The sequence below is a fragment of the Tripterygium wilfordii genome, chromosome 19 (assembly GCF_013401445.1).
Source record: "Tripterygium wilfordii isolate XIE 37 chromosome 19, ASM1340144v1, whole genome shotgun sequence".
In the NCBI taxonomy this organism is placed as follows: Eukaryota; Viridiplantae; Streptophyta; class Magnoliopsida; order Celastrales; family Celastraceae; genus Tripterygium; species Tripterygium wilfordii.
The window spans coordinates 3887066-3899971 of NC_052250.1; the positions used below are offsets into that span (position 1 = coordinate 3887066).

The window sequence follows — 12906 nt, forward strand, 5'->3', positions numbered from 1 at the left end:
TTTGGTGGACTTTATAAAACCAAACCATCCTTTAAAAATGATTCCAATCCCAGACACAATAATATTTTTTTAAAGGGACAAACTAAGTTTAAGAAAATTAACAAAATACCACAATTTTTTTTAGGGTTTTGATTTTTAAATGTCACAAAATTACAATTTAAACATAAAAAATGACATTAAAGATGAAACCACTACCTCTGTAAGTACTGTCACATTTAAATATGCATATTCATCAATAATATTATTCCAATGACGTATACCGTCACAAAAAGCCCCAGCGAAAATTTTTCATGCGGATAAAAATGATATTGTTTTAATATTAGCATACCCAACATCATTTTCTGACTCCATCCTTGCTCATATGTGATTATATTTGATCACCCTATTTATTTTACATTAGAAAATTTCTTTGCAATACAGTCACAAAAATATTTTTTATTAAGCATTGATAGGAATTGATTCATGCCAGTATAAAGTATCTTGGACCTACTTTATGTAATTATTTTATATATCTCAATGTATTTTAGACTATTAGTGTATGCATGATCTTATAATTCCCTTCATTACTGTAGCAAACTAGTCCTAAGTCTTAAATATATATTATTTACATCATCAATCCCACAAAGGGTAGATATACATTTATAATTTATTGCTTGATATACAAACACACACGCATCCATATCCTTGGTATAGGTAGTTTTCATATATGTGATTACCTTGCCTTTTTTTTCCAAGTCTACTCTCCATTTCTTCCATAAAAGCAAATTAACCATCAGGCCAGTGTTCATTCTAAAGTCAATTCTCTGTCTCTCTATACATCTTTAGATTTCTCTCTTCCATACAAAATCATTAGTAGTATTTCTAGTCATACAAAAATGTTACCTCATCAACTTCATTTTGTATCCTTGATTGTTCTTTGCTTCACCACTCTTGCATTTGGTGCCACTCGATTACCAAACGATGAAGGTACATATCTCTCTCTCTCATATAGTATATGTGTGTGTGTGTGTGTGTATATATATATATATATATATATATATATATATATATATATATATATATATATAACCAAACGATGAATGTTATTATGAATCGATTCCATTATATATTGCAAAAATGAATGAATGAACTAACAAACTAAGTACTCGTAAGGTTCAAATCTTTTTAGCTCAAGAATTGTCAAGTCCAAGATGCAGGGGCACAACGAGCAGCAAATATTAGGGGATGAATTTTTTTATAAGGGGATCTGGAGGTAACGCGCGCCCCAAATGTTTTTTTTTGGATTACATATATATATATATGTATCCTTGTTAATATTAAGATAAAAGTAAAAATCATATGCATAAATTTGATAAAATTATTATAATTATTGTTTCCGAGTTATCATGTTTTGGTAATATTGCATAATAACATCATTACGAATTTGATCAAACACTTATTTCTAATTAATGTATGTAACTAGACAATTATTGAGTCATTCATCTTCTGTCTCCCATTCGATTTTGCAATCACTCATGGATGAATTTGAGGAGAGAATTCATCCCATAGTATCATCATTAGTTGTTTTATTCATCTTTTCGGGCTTACTTATTAAGTTGGGCCTTTAGTTTGTCAGTGTATCGTCTTAGGCTCACATTATGTAACTAATCATTTATTGGGTTAGGGGATATTTATTGAGTGACCTACTTGATTTAATTATATGTATATATAATTTATTACACCCCTGCGCACATCATTTGGATAACTCAAGTGATATAGGTTTATAAGAAAATCCAAGTCTCTATCACTCAATTAAGCATTTTCTTGGGCCTACGTATCGTTAAGTGAGACGGCCTAAGAAGAATAAAATCGTACGGATCTCATGTATTTATGAGAACCGATAAATTTAAAGCAGACAATATCACTGATGTGAGTAGAACTTGGATTTTCAAAAACATATATACATATATGTAGCGAAGTTAAATTAATTTAATTTATATTATTGATGATTAATAAATATTAAACTAGTTTTTTGTTTTTTTTTGTTGGGTTTGATGAAATATTGCAGTGGAGGCATTACGTGAGATAGCAAGAACGCTTGGGAAGACAACCTGGGACTTCAATGCGGATCCATGTGGTCAGGAAGGGGGATGGGCTAACAAGTATCAAGAAAAAGGATCTGAGAATGCTGTCACCTGTGTCTGTAACAACACCGTCTGCCACGTCACTAGCATGTATGTCTCTCTCTCTCTCACATAAATGTAAGGGTGTAAATTATCTAATTTTTAACATGAAAATAATTGACCAATCAATCGATTATCAACAATGATTATTTCGATTGATTAATCAATTGATTCTTTCTAGATTGTTTTTGAAAATAACTGATGGATCGATTTGGTTTGTACGATTTTTTAACAACTACGTGGAAGTAAAAAGTAGAGATAAAATGGTAATTAAAGAAAATGATTTAAGCTGAAAAATGACAAACCGTTAGATCACATTGATCATGACACGTATGATCGAGTGGTGCACACTGACACTAGAAGATCCTGAGGCCACGATTGATAGTACTAAAAATATCTCTTTCCAATCAGTCAAAAATGGATGGCGATGGATGGATGCATGGGCAACGTCGGTTTGTTTGCTTAATTTCCATGCATTTGTTTCTCTTTTATAAATCTGTCAAACTTCCAACTCAACTTCTTCCTCATGAATCATATCAACATTCACGTCAGATTACCTATACATGATTCTTTCTATAACATTCACGTCAAAAAACACTTCTGCATCAAATTATTTAGAGATTCTTTATTTTAAAGAACATAAACAGTAATTCTCTAGATCTAGATAACCATCTCTGACTCTAAGAATTCTTCCTCCTAACTTCGTCTCTTATCAGGCCGAGAGAGTTTAACTTTAGACATAGATAATTGTACAAACTACAAAGCCAACGGCCCCTCAATTGAGGTGGTTATGTGGTACCTAAGTTCGAATCTTCGCTCCTATTTACCTAAAATAACGTTCTACAAATTCAGTTTGAAATAATTTTACGCTATCCTGCAGATATACCAAACCATAACAAAAGTGTAGAATTCATTACCAAGTTATTTTATCCTCTATGACCTTTAAATTTTGTGTACTAATCGGGCCATTAGCAACCAAACAATGTCTATAGACGGTGTTTTTAATTTATATTTATTTTTATCTCATGTTGAACTTTGCACATTCTCTGCCATCATCAATTCGATTCTGGGCATGCCCAGCCCTGAGACTAGTGTCCTTACTGCGAGTATTCCCTCAACAACTTATTCTTTAACAATCGAGTCTGTAATAGTTGTACCTTGTTCTACTGCGAATTCTTCTTCAATTGCTATTAGTTACGTGCCTTATCTTGCTTGCTTGCTGACTTACGCCACCTATCCTATTATTGACACATTAGGGCAGGAATAATAGTAAGCAGAGCTGAGATAGGCTGCCTCTCTCGCTGTGAGTGCTACCTAAGCACTGTTGAAGGCACTCAAAGAATAGTGGAAATAGTCGTAAATAAGGGGGGACTTCTCACTAACACTTTTGACTCACTGCTTGTTAAGTCCCACATCGATAAGATGTGGGAACAATTCCTTATTTATAAGGACCAAACCCACCCTTAATCACTAACAATGCATTTTCCTATGCTTAAGTGAGTTGGACCTAACTTCTTTGTTTGGGTTTAAGGAAAACAAAATCATGCGTGCCTAACGTATTCACGGGAACTAGACAACCCAAAACGGACAATATTGTTGGTGTGTATGTTGTTGTGGATTTACAACATTGCCAAAAAGTTTATTCTGGGAACTACAACCCAAAACGGACAATATTATTAGTGTGTATGTTGTTGTGGATTTACAACATTGTCAAAAAGTTTCTTTTTGTGCCCTAACGCTGAAAATAATAAATTAAAAATGTGTTTTTGAGTATTTTGGTGTTCATAATATTGAAATATAGTAGATTTAAAAAAAAAAATCAAAGCCTAAAGTTATAAACCCTAAAAACTAAAATCATAACTTAAACCCTAAATTCTAAACCCTATACATTGATTTCTAACTCCTAAACTCTAGCATTTCATTTTCAAACAAACAAAACCATTATTTAATATGATTTTGGGGAAGAATTGTAACTAAAAATTATAACCCCTCTAAGCTCTAAGGCCGTAAACCATGTTACATTTATAGGCCCACTAAAAAAAGCCCATTTATTGTTGGTTACACAGTGTGCTCAAGGCCCAAAATCTTCAAGGCAGTCTTCCTCCAGAGTTAACAAGGCTGCCTCAGCTGGAACAAATGTGAGTACTTTTCCCATTTTGCCCATGCTCTTTCGATTTAATTGCCGCTTCAAGTTCCAACCATGGCAGACCCACTCAAACTCTGCTGCAACTCCATTGTTACAGTGACCTAACTCGCAATTACCTCAGCGGTACAATCCCAAAAGAATGGGGTTCCATGAAACTAGTCAATATGTACGTCTTTTCTCTTATTACACAGAATACTTGTGTATAGTCTCACTGTATGTATGTATGTATTCATGATCTTTTATTTTCATTTTTCTTAAATGGGTGTGATTGCAGCTCTCTTGGTGGGAACCCGTTAACAGGTTCCATCCCAATAGAATTTGTAAACATCTCCACTCTTAAAAGTTTGTAAGTTTGTCATGACCGACATTTTATTCTTTCTGTTTCTGGTTGATTTCAATTGCTTAGATTATTAAGAACATTTGTTTACGACGTAATTTCTTGTTAATCTTATATTTACAGAGTGGTTGAGTTTTGTCATCTTTCTGGGTCTCTTCCTCCCGAGCTTGGATCTTTGCCTGCCATTGAAAGACTGTATATTCCCTTGTTTATTTTTTCTTCATTGTTAGCTTAATATCTTTGTCATATCATGTTATTAATTTGAAAATGAGTATTGGGATCAAGCTTGTTAAGATTGAAATGCCTGCATTTTTTATATTATATAATATTATTCAGGTTTCTAAGCTCAAACAATTTTACTGGGGAGTTGCCTGCAACTTTTGTTGAACTGACCTCATTGAAGGACTTGTAAGTCTTTCATTTATCATTGTATGCTCAAGTTAAGCAATGCCTTTGTGTTTTGGATAATCAATTTGGGCTATTGGACATGTTGCAGCCGAATTAGTGATAACCAATTCACGGGGAAGATACCTGATTTTATCCAGAATTGGACGAAACTTGAAAGATTGTAAGGATTTCACCTGTTCTTACGTCTATTTATTGTTGGCTTAGTATCTGGATGCTACGTGTTTGATTGTTTGCCTGAACCAGAATTTGCTGATGACAGGGTAATACAGGGGAGTGGCTTGAGTGGGCCTATCCCTTCGGGCATCTCTCTTTTGAAAAATATAATTGACTTGTAAGTGGAATCTTCAGAATGATGCCTTCTAGTCAATTCAAATGCCTATCCCTGCTTCGTGCCTTATAATTTTTTTCTATTCAAACCAAAAAAAATCAAATGGATGGAATTAACTAACTATGTTATTGTTGCTGTGGTTGAATTTCTTTACGCAGGAGAATCAGTGACTTGAGTGGAAATGATACGACTTTTCCATCATTGACCAGCATGAAGGGCCTTAATATACTGTGAGTGAAATGCCTTTTCATGAAGCGGTTTATTTAGGTATTCTTGTAGCTTATACACGTTCCTATTTCAGGATATTAAGTAGTTGCAATATAGTTGGACAGCTGCCTGACCAGCTTGGGGAGATGACCAATCTAAACACCTTGTTAGTATCAATTATTTGCAGTGGAAGTTCATTTTTCTTAATGGCTAACTTCATCATGACATGATTCTCTAATGTGTTCCTAAATGGTTAGAATCTGTAATTTTAGTCTCTTATTGACTAATTCTCATGCAGAGACCTCAGCTTTAACAAACTTACTGGAGGAATTCCGCCCAGCGTTGTTAGTCTATCCCAGATTGACGTTATGTAAGAACTGTTCTTTCTGTTTATCATGCACTTCCTATGGAAATATTATCCCTTTTAGAGAGTGGCTGTTATTGTTGGATATGATTGGTAAACTCATAATTGATGGGGTGTGTCCGGCAGCTCTGGTTATGCAAAACTTAGATACCACCTAAGCAATCTTTTTTTTTGGGGGTGGGGGATTGGGGCGGACAGCGGATACCAACTGGCAGTAAAAGTCAAAGTCACTAGCATTCTGATTTGCTGAAAGTTCCTCTATAAACCTTATATTACACAGTCTATTTGCCAAATTTTTGTGATGGACAGATTCCCCTTTTTCCTAGGAAAAACTAACTAAAGTTGTGACGTAAATATATTCATTTGAAAGACCCAAGTTACTCATCATTGGCATTGTACCTTAATTTGAAGACTGAAATGAAATTCCACTAAATTCTTGTTGAGATGGAAATTTCTTATCAGAAACAAGAGTGTGTTTTAAATATGTTGAATGAATTCTACATTATGGAGAACTGGAGAAGTGCTTCCTACTAGAAGCTGCATATTTGAGACTATTATCAAGAATGGATATGAATTTCAAGTCCTTATGTTTTGGAAACAGGCGAAAAGCCCATTGCTATGAAAAATCTTTGCATGTCAAGGTAATGGATTTTAATAATTTCTCTATTGGGTTAGTCCAGGCTTAGAATTCATTAAATACAATACGTCCAAGTTAAAACATTTGGAAAAAATTGTGATGTAATTTGAAATGTCATCTTGTTATATTTGAAGCTAGCATCTTCATCCCTGTTAAACTATTTTCACGGTTTTAGTTATTATATAGGTTTCTTACTGGGAATGCTCTAACTGGGGCAGTGCCTGACTGGTTGCTGACAAAAAGCGCCAGAATGTAAGTTCACTTTCTAGTTCTTTTGATGTAATTTTATGAAGATGTTATGATTTTCTTATTTGCTAATCTCCAGATAAAAACAGTTAAGCACCTTTGCTGCCATTGCTCTCATTTTCAGCCCAAATCATGCACTTAATACCATTTTTAATTGAGGTATTTCTTCTTTAGTGACAATGAAATGGGCTCCATGCAGCCACTCCAACATGTCAAAGAAGATTGTATACTACTCTATAGCATCAGTACATTGGGCTTCTATGACCGAGGAAGATAAACAAGGAACTTTATGTGCTTTACTGTACCTCATTAGGGCCTGGTCATGAGATTTTTCAGGCTATTGAATTTCATTAGTTTATTGGGTGTAAACTGCATTGAGGATTTTGTTAGGTTAGCTAGTAGTATAAAAACCTAGATTTCAGGGTTTTGTACAATTTAGGAATCAAACTAGAGATTGAGAACAAAAAGTATGAGCTTCGTGTTTGATTGATTCTTAAGAGGATTAGTGGATTACAAACCCTTTATCTCAACTGTTTAATTCCAAATTACTTTTTTTTTTTGTATTAATTTCACAGTTTCTTCATCAATTACATATTGTTTTCTTCCACAATTACGTATAAACTCAGTTGGATCAATGTCTCAATTTAAAATGAAATTGGTTGCAATTATGTAAAAAGAATGTGCAACATTTGTATAGAATCAGTTTTGAACTTTTATGAGCTACTGTATGAAAGTATGACTTTTATGCTCATGATATTCTCAAGAAGATTGTAACACATATTATAATTCTGTGGTGCAGTGATCTTTCATATAATAATTTTTCAGTTCATGGATCTTGTCAGCATCAGAGTGTGTAAGAACTATTACTTCTAATCTCATCATCTTCCTTCTTCCTCTCTCCACCCCGCTCAATTCTCTTATGTTCCTGCAATTTGTTAACTAACTGGAATTACTTTTTCACCCTATTTCCCTCAGAAATTTGTTCGGGAGCTCGTCAATGGGAAATGTTTCGTAAGTTTTAAATTACATGTATTATAACCATATTTTCTTTTTATGTGACACATTACACTGTAATGATGATTGTTCTGTACCATATATTATTCTGCAGTGGAATGGTTTCATGTCTAAAGAGCTTTAGTTGTCCAAAAAGTAAGTAAAGTTTGCACTTTCCCTGGGACTGTTTCCATTGTTTCTCATAATTTTTTTGCCAATTTGAGCTAATAGAATCTTTGATAGTCGACACCTACTTCTTCCAAACTCTGGAGCTGAAACTTTTTGGATTTTTTTCTATGGTTAAGAAATATAGTAGCTAGATAACATGGGAAAACTTGATCATCCTTGCAAATGTATATTACATGATTAGGTTTCCAATATGTTAGAACAGATCATCTTAGACAGAGCAACAGCACAATTGTGTAACTATCAAAGTTCCCTCTTGTATTAGGTTGTGTGTTGTTCTGTCAGGTCAAAGGAATATATGCCACAGGGAAAAAGAATTCGTATCATGTGACATAAATTATGGATAACCAGTTTTTGTTGTTCCCAAATTCTTTCTTTAGATGTAATTTTTTTATTCTTTTGCAAAATGCTAACAGAACCAGCATTTTATATTGGTCTTGCCATTATAAAGTCAGTGATAACTGCTTTTGCATTCATGTATATGAGCAATTTTAAAAATCTATATCTTGTTTTCTTGTTGAGTTTATGGGTTTTTTTCCTGGTAGGATGTGAGGGTATTTCTTAATATTGTGAGAGTATTTGAGCTGAAATCTATATGGACGTCTATATATGGCATCTAAAAACTTGAATTTGAAGTTATGGAAAATAAACCAATGACTGTATTCCAAAAAGTCTACAAGAATTTTGCCAGAAAATAATTCTAAGCGAAATTGAATCTTGGGACTGTAGTCAACTAGTCTAGATTGATTTTCATCTTCCTTCTAAGTCAATTATTTTCATGGATAAGGATACTGATCTGTTATCACTCTGGTTCAGCATTTGACTATTTCCATATAAATTGTGGGGGAGATGAAGCGACTCTCAATGGAATTACATATGCGGATGATACTGATGCCGCTTCATCTGCAAGATACTACCAAAGTAAAAGTAACTGGGCTTTCAGCAGCACCGGTGAATTCACAGATGATGACCGATCTCCAAAATCTTATACCTGGAAAAATACGACTAAACTAACCGAGAACATTCCGGAACTGTACACGGAAGCACGCCTTTCACCTCTCTCTCTAACTTATTATGGTTTCTGCCTTCGAAAGGGAAAGTACACTGTTGACCTCCACTTTGCAGAGATCATGTTTACAGCTGAAAAGGAAAATATAAGCGTCGGCAGGCGTATATTTGATGTTTACATTCAGGTTATCTATAAACTAATTCCCATTTTCCAGAGATTTTTATTTTCTTCATTATGCAAGAAAGTCAACACTCAGTTACGTTGTTTGGCTTTAACTTGCTAGGTATCCTTCTGATTAAGATTGATTTCACGTAAAAAATGTGTGTATTTCAAATTTGAAGTGGCTTCAATCATTAAGAAAATGTATTATTTCAGGGAACACGGGTTTTGAAGGATTTTAATATTGAGGATGAAGCAGATGGACTTGGTAAAGCAACTGTCAAAAACTTCCCTGCTGAAGTAAACAATGATACCATGGAGATCCGCTTTCACTGGGCTGGAAAAGGGACTACCGGTATCCCTGTTAAAGGAGTTTACGGTCCTCTGATATCTGCAATCTCTGTGACTCATGTCGGTAAGTAACGGGTGTCAAGATAAATATCTGCTCTCTCAGCTAGTCCTGGTAGAATTTTCATGAGTGGACAACTGTATAATTCCTTGTTCTTATTCCTATCAAAACATCCAACTATGGAATCACATGCAAACAACCACATACGTACGTCATTGTACAATTCCATTATTCAAACCATCTAACGATGATAATTTTATTTTGGCTGCTATCTTAAATCCATTGAAATAAATTATAAAAATTGGTAACTTATAGTACAGGATCTCTTCGTTAGAAAGAGGTTGCGATCTAATGTTACTAATTATGAAAGACTCTCTTGCTTTTGTCAAAATGAAATGAAATTGTTAAATTTTGTTCTCTTGCATTCCCTAGAATAATTTTCTTGAGTTCATGCCATGTGCTCTACCACAAAAATGTGAAAATGCCATCTCATATAACCATCTGATTTTTTTCTTTGTCAACACAGATTATAAACCTCCATCAGAAGGAGGAAAGAGTGGTACGCCTATAGGGATTGTGGTTGGAATCATAGCTGCAGTAGCATCTGTTGTCATCCTAGTTCTGGCTAGCTTTTGGTGGAAGGGCTGTTTAAAACGTAAAGATGCCGTTGGACTAGGTAGTTTGCATTCATTTTTAGCTTTATGAAGATGTGCCAGTGTCCTTAGGAACCTTCTCCTCTCTATAAAGTTTATTACATCATATAAATGCTCAACCTATTATTAAATATTTAAATAGACAACCAATTCTCATCATAAGTAACTCAACAGATTTGAAGGGCCTAGATTTACAAACTGGTTCATTTACGCTGAGGCAAATTAAAGCTGCCACAAAAAACTTTGATGCAGCTAATAAAATTGGGGAAGGCGGTTTTGGCCCTGTTTACAAGGTATTTTTATTTTTCCTTGATATCGAATTTGATAATCACTCTGCTGTTGTTGGCTGCAGCCATACTGCATGTATAAAAGACTTGAATAATTTTCTTTTTTTCAGGGTTTTCTCTCAGATGGTGCTGTAATTGCAGTAAAGCAGCTCTCTTCGAAGTCAAAGCAAGGAAATCGGGAGTTTGTGAACGAGATTGGGATGATCTCTGCTCTGCAACACCCTCATCTTGTAAAGCTCTATGGATGCTGTATTGAAGGAAATCAACTGTTGCTGGTGTATGAATACATGGAAAACAACAGCCTTGCTCGTGCTTTATTTGGTAAATTTTGAACAAGGACATTGATCATCATGTCTACATAGATGCAGTTCTATTTTATTATTGTTAACCTTTTTATACCAGAAGGCCCAGACGAATATCGGCTGAAATTGAACTGGCCAACAAGACTCAAGATCTGTATCGGCATAGCAAGAGGTTTGGCTTTCTTACATGAAGAATCAAGACTGAAGATTGTTCATCGAGACATCAAAGCTACTAATGTGTTGCTTGACAAGGATCTAAATCCTAAGATATCCGATTTTGGTTTGGCAAAGCTCGATGAGGAGGATAATACACACATAAGCACCAGAATTGCTGGCACCTAGTGAGTGACTATACTTTGATACTTGGTCCTTTTTTTCCTTTTTAATTGGAAGTGAGAGCACAACATGGGAAGCAGTATGAAATTCTAGCATTGCAAATTAGTATGTCGCCAAGTCTTCAAATTCGAGAAAACAAAATGATAATGTTGCCCAATATAACTAGAATGCGTGGCAGCACATTGTCATTTACTGAGTGTGCTAGAAAAGAAAAATTTAGCATTGTAAGAGCTATATCTTTCTGCTGGCAATTAACGGTTGCCAAACCAGTAAAATGTTTTATGATATATTCCTTGCCATGCAGCGGATATATGGCTCCTGAATATGCAATGCGGGGTTACCTAACTGACAAAGCAGATGTGTATAGTTTTGGGGTCGTTGCCTTGGAAATTGTCAGTGGGAGGAGCAATACCAGTTATCTGCCAAAGGGGGAATCTTTCTTTCTTCTTGATTGGGTAAATTACTTCTTGTACGTTTCCCTAATTGGTCATTTTTGTTGTTCTCCTTCGTCTACTCAGGCTTTAGCATGCAAAGATGTCATTCTTGGGAATCTAATGCTGACCATATGAGCTCGTTTACCTTTGAATATTGTTGATAAGCTTGGAATCTTTCTGAACGACAATGGAAATCTTCTGCTAGTGCTTTTTTTTTTTTTTATCTTTCCTTTGAAACATAATGACCTTTGGTATACATATTTTCTTCTCCATAGGCTCTTGTTCTAAAAGAGGAGGGAAAATTACTGGAATTAGTGGACCCGAGGTTGGGTTCGGAGTATAAAATAGATGAAGTGATGACAATGATTAATGTGGCTTTTCTATGCACAAATTCCGCTCCAGCACTTAGACCGAGTATGTCTACGATTGTCAGCATCCTTGGAGGTAAATCTCAAGTTCCTGAGGTGGTTTCTGATCAAAGCGGGTTGGTCGATGAGACGAAGATGAAGGCAACGAAGATGTATTTCAAAGACACAGCAGAATACGGAATTAGCGGAAGCCAGAGCATGTCAATTGAGGGTCCATGGACGGCTTCTTCATCTGCAGCTGATCTATATCCAATCAACTTGGAGTCTGATTATTTGATGGATAGAACTTAAGGAGACTATCTGAATGGGTTCGTTCAGCTACCCATTACCTTATATCCTTGGTTATTTGTTGTTCTATACTTGAAGTGTAAGATAATAGTGTTTTTATAGTGGATATACAGACCTTGATTTTGGGAGTCTGATTAGTCCCTCCTCCCTTAAAACACATATAGAGTTTGTATACATAATCATTCATGTATCAGAATAAGGTTCGGGTGCCCTCTATTACTAATAATATTAACGATAGAAAAATAAAATAATGTAGATTTGTTTTGTTCTCCTTTTACTCTCATGTCTTTTGTAACTAAATTTATCAGCATTGTTTCTTTTCGGAGGAGTTCAACCATCTATAATTACGAGTGTAAAAGCGCCAAGCTTCTCGTGAGTTATTTATGGGTGGCCCATTAAGGGCCCGGTTCGAATTTGGCCCTTTTAATAAAGGAGTTGAGCTCCAACCTCTTTGCAAGCCCATTTATCAAACGGATCTAGTTTGAGTTTAAAGAAGCTCAACCCATAAGTTCGAGAGCTTACTCTTTTAATCTAAATAATAATATAGTTTTTATACATAAAGTAATATATATATTGTTGTAAATATATAAGTATTTCACAAGTTAAAAAAATTTACTTCATTTAATTTTTTTTGACATAAACGAGTCTTTAACTAATAGAGTTAAGGTTAATTTAGACGTTTCTTAACTTAGCCGAGCTAAGCTCAA

At 34.8% G+C, this 12906-nt stretch overlaps 1 protein-coding gene across 2 annotated transcripts; it reads left to right on the top strand.

Moving 5' to 3' along the window:
* Positions 1-861: 861 nt before the first annotated feature.
* LOC119986086 (probable leucine-rich repeat receptor-like serine/threonine-protein kinase At3g14840) lies at positions 862-12463 on the top strand. 2 transcript variants are annotated; one of them, XM_038830636.1, is made up of 24 exons: positions 862-966; positions 2048-2213; positions 4229-4300; positions 4406-4474; positions 4583-4654; positions 4769-4840; positions 4982-5053; positions 5142-5213; positions 5313-5384; positions 5540-5611; positions 5683-5754; positions 5887-5958; positions 6776-6841; positions 7635-7688; positions 7811-7846; positions 7944-7984; positions 8831-9207; positions 9399-9597; positions 10058-10207; positions 10359-10477; positions 10582-10792; positions 10874-11114; positions 11414-11564; positions 11819-12463. In XM_038830636.1, exons 1-24 carry the CDS (start codon positions 876-878, stop codon positions 12200-12202), a joined length of 3003 nt encoding a protein of 1000 aa, XP_038686564.1. In that variant the 5' UTR covers positions 862-875; the 3' UTR covers positions 12203-12463. The 2 variants fall into 2 exon arrangements, with proteins under 2 accessions (XP_038686564.1, XP_038686565.1); XM_038830637.1 differs by having other exon boundaries at positions 10877-11114.
* Positions 12464-12906: the final 443 nt, after the last annotated feature.

What these genes read in the sequence shown, in the direction of transcription:
- LOC119986086 (XM_038830636.1), top strand. Translation starts at nt 876, where the DNA reads ATGTTACCTCATCAACTTCATTTTGTATCCTTGATTGTTCTTTGCTTC. An exon ending in ATCTCCACTCTTAAAAGTTT is followed by an intron (nt 4,655 to 4,768) that starts GTAAGTTTGTCA and finishes TTATATTTACAG; the next exon opens with AGTGGTTGAGTTTTGTCATC. An exon ending in CTGACCTCATTGAAGGACTT is followed by an intron (nt 5,054 to 5,141) that starts GTAAGTCTTTCA and finishes GACATGTTGCAG; the next exon opens with CCGAATTAGTGATAACCAAT.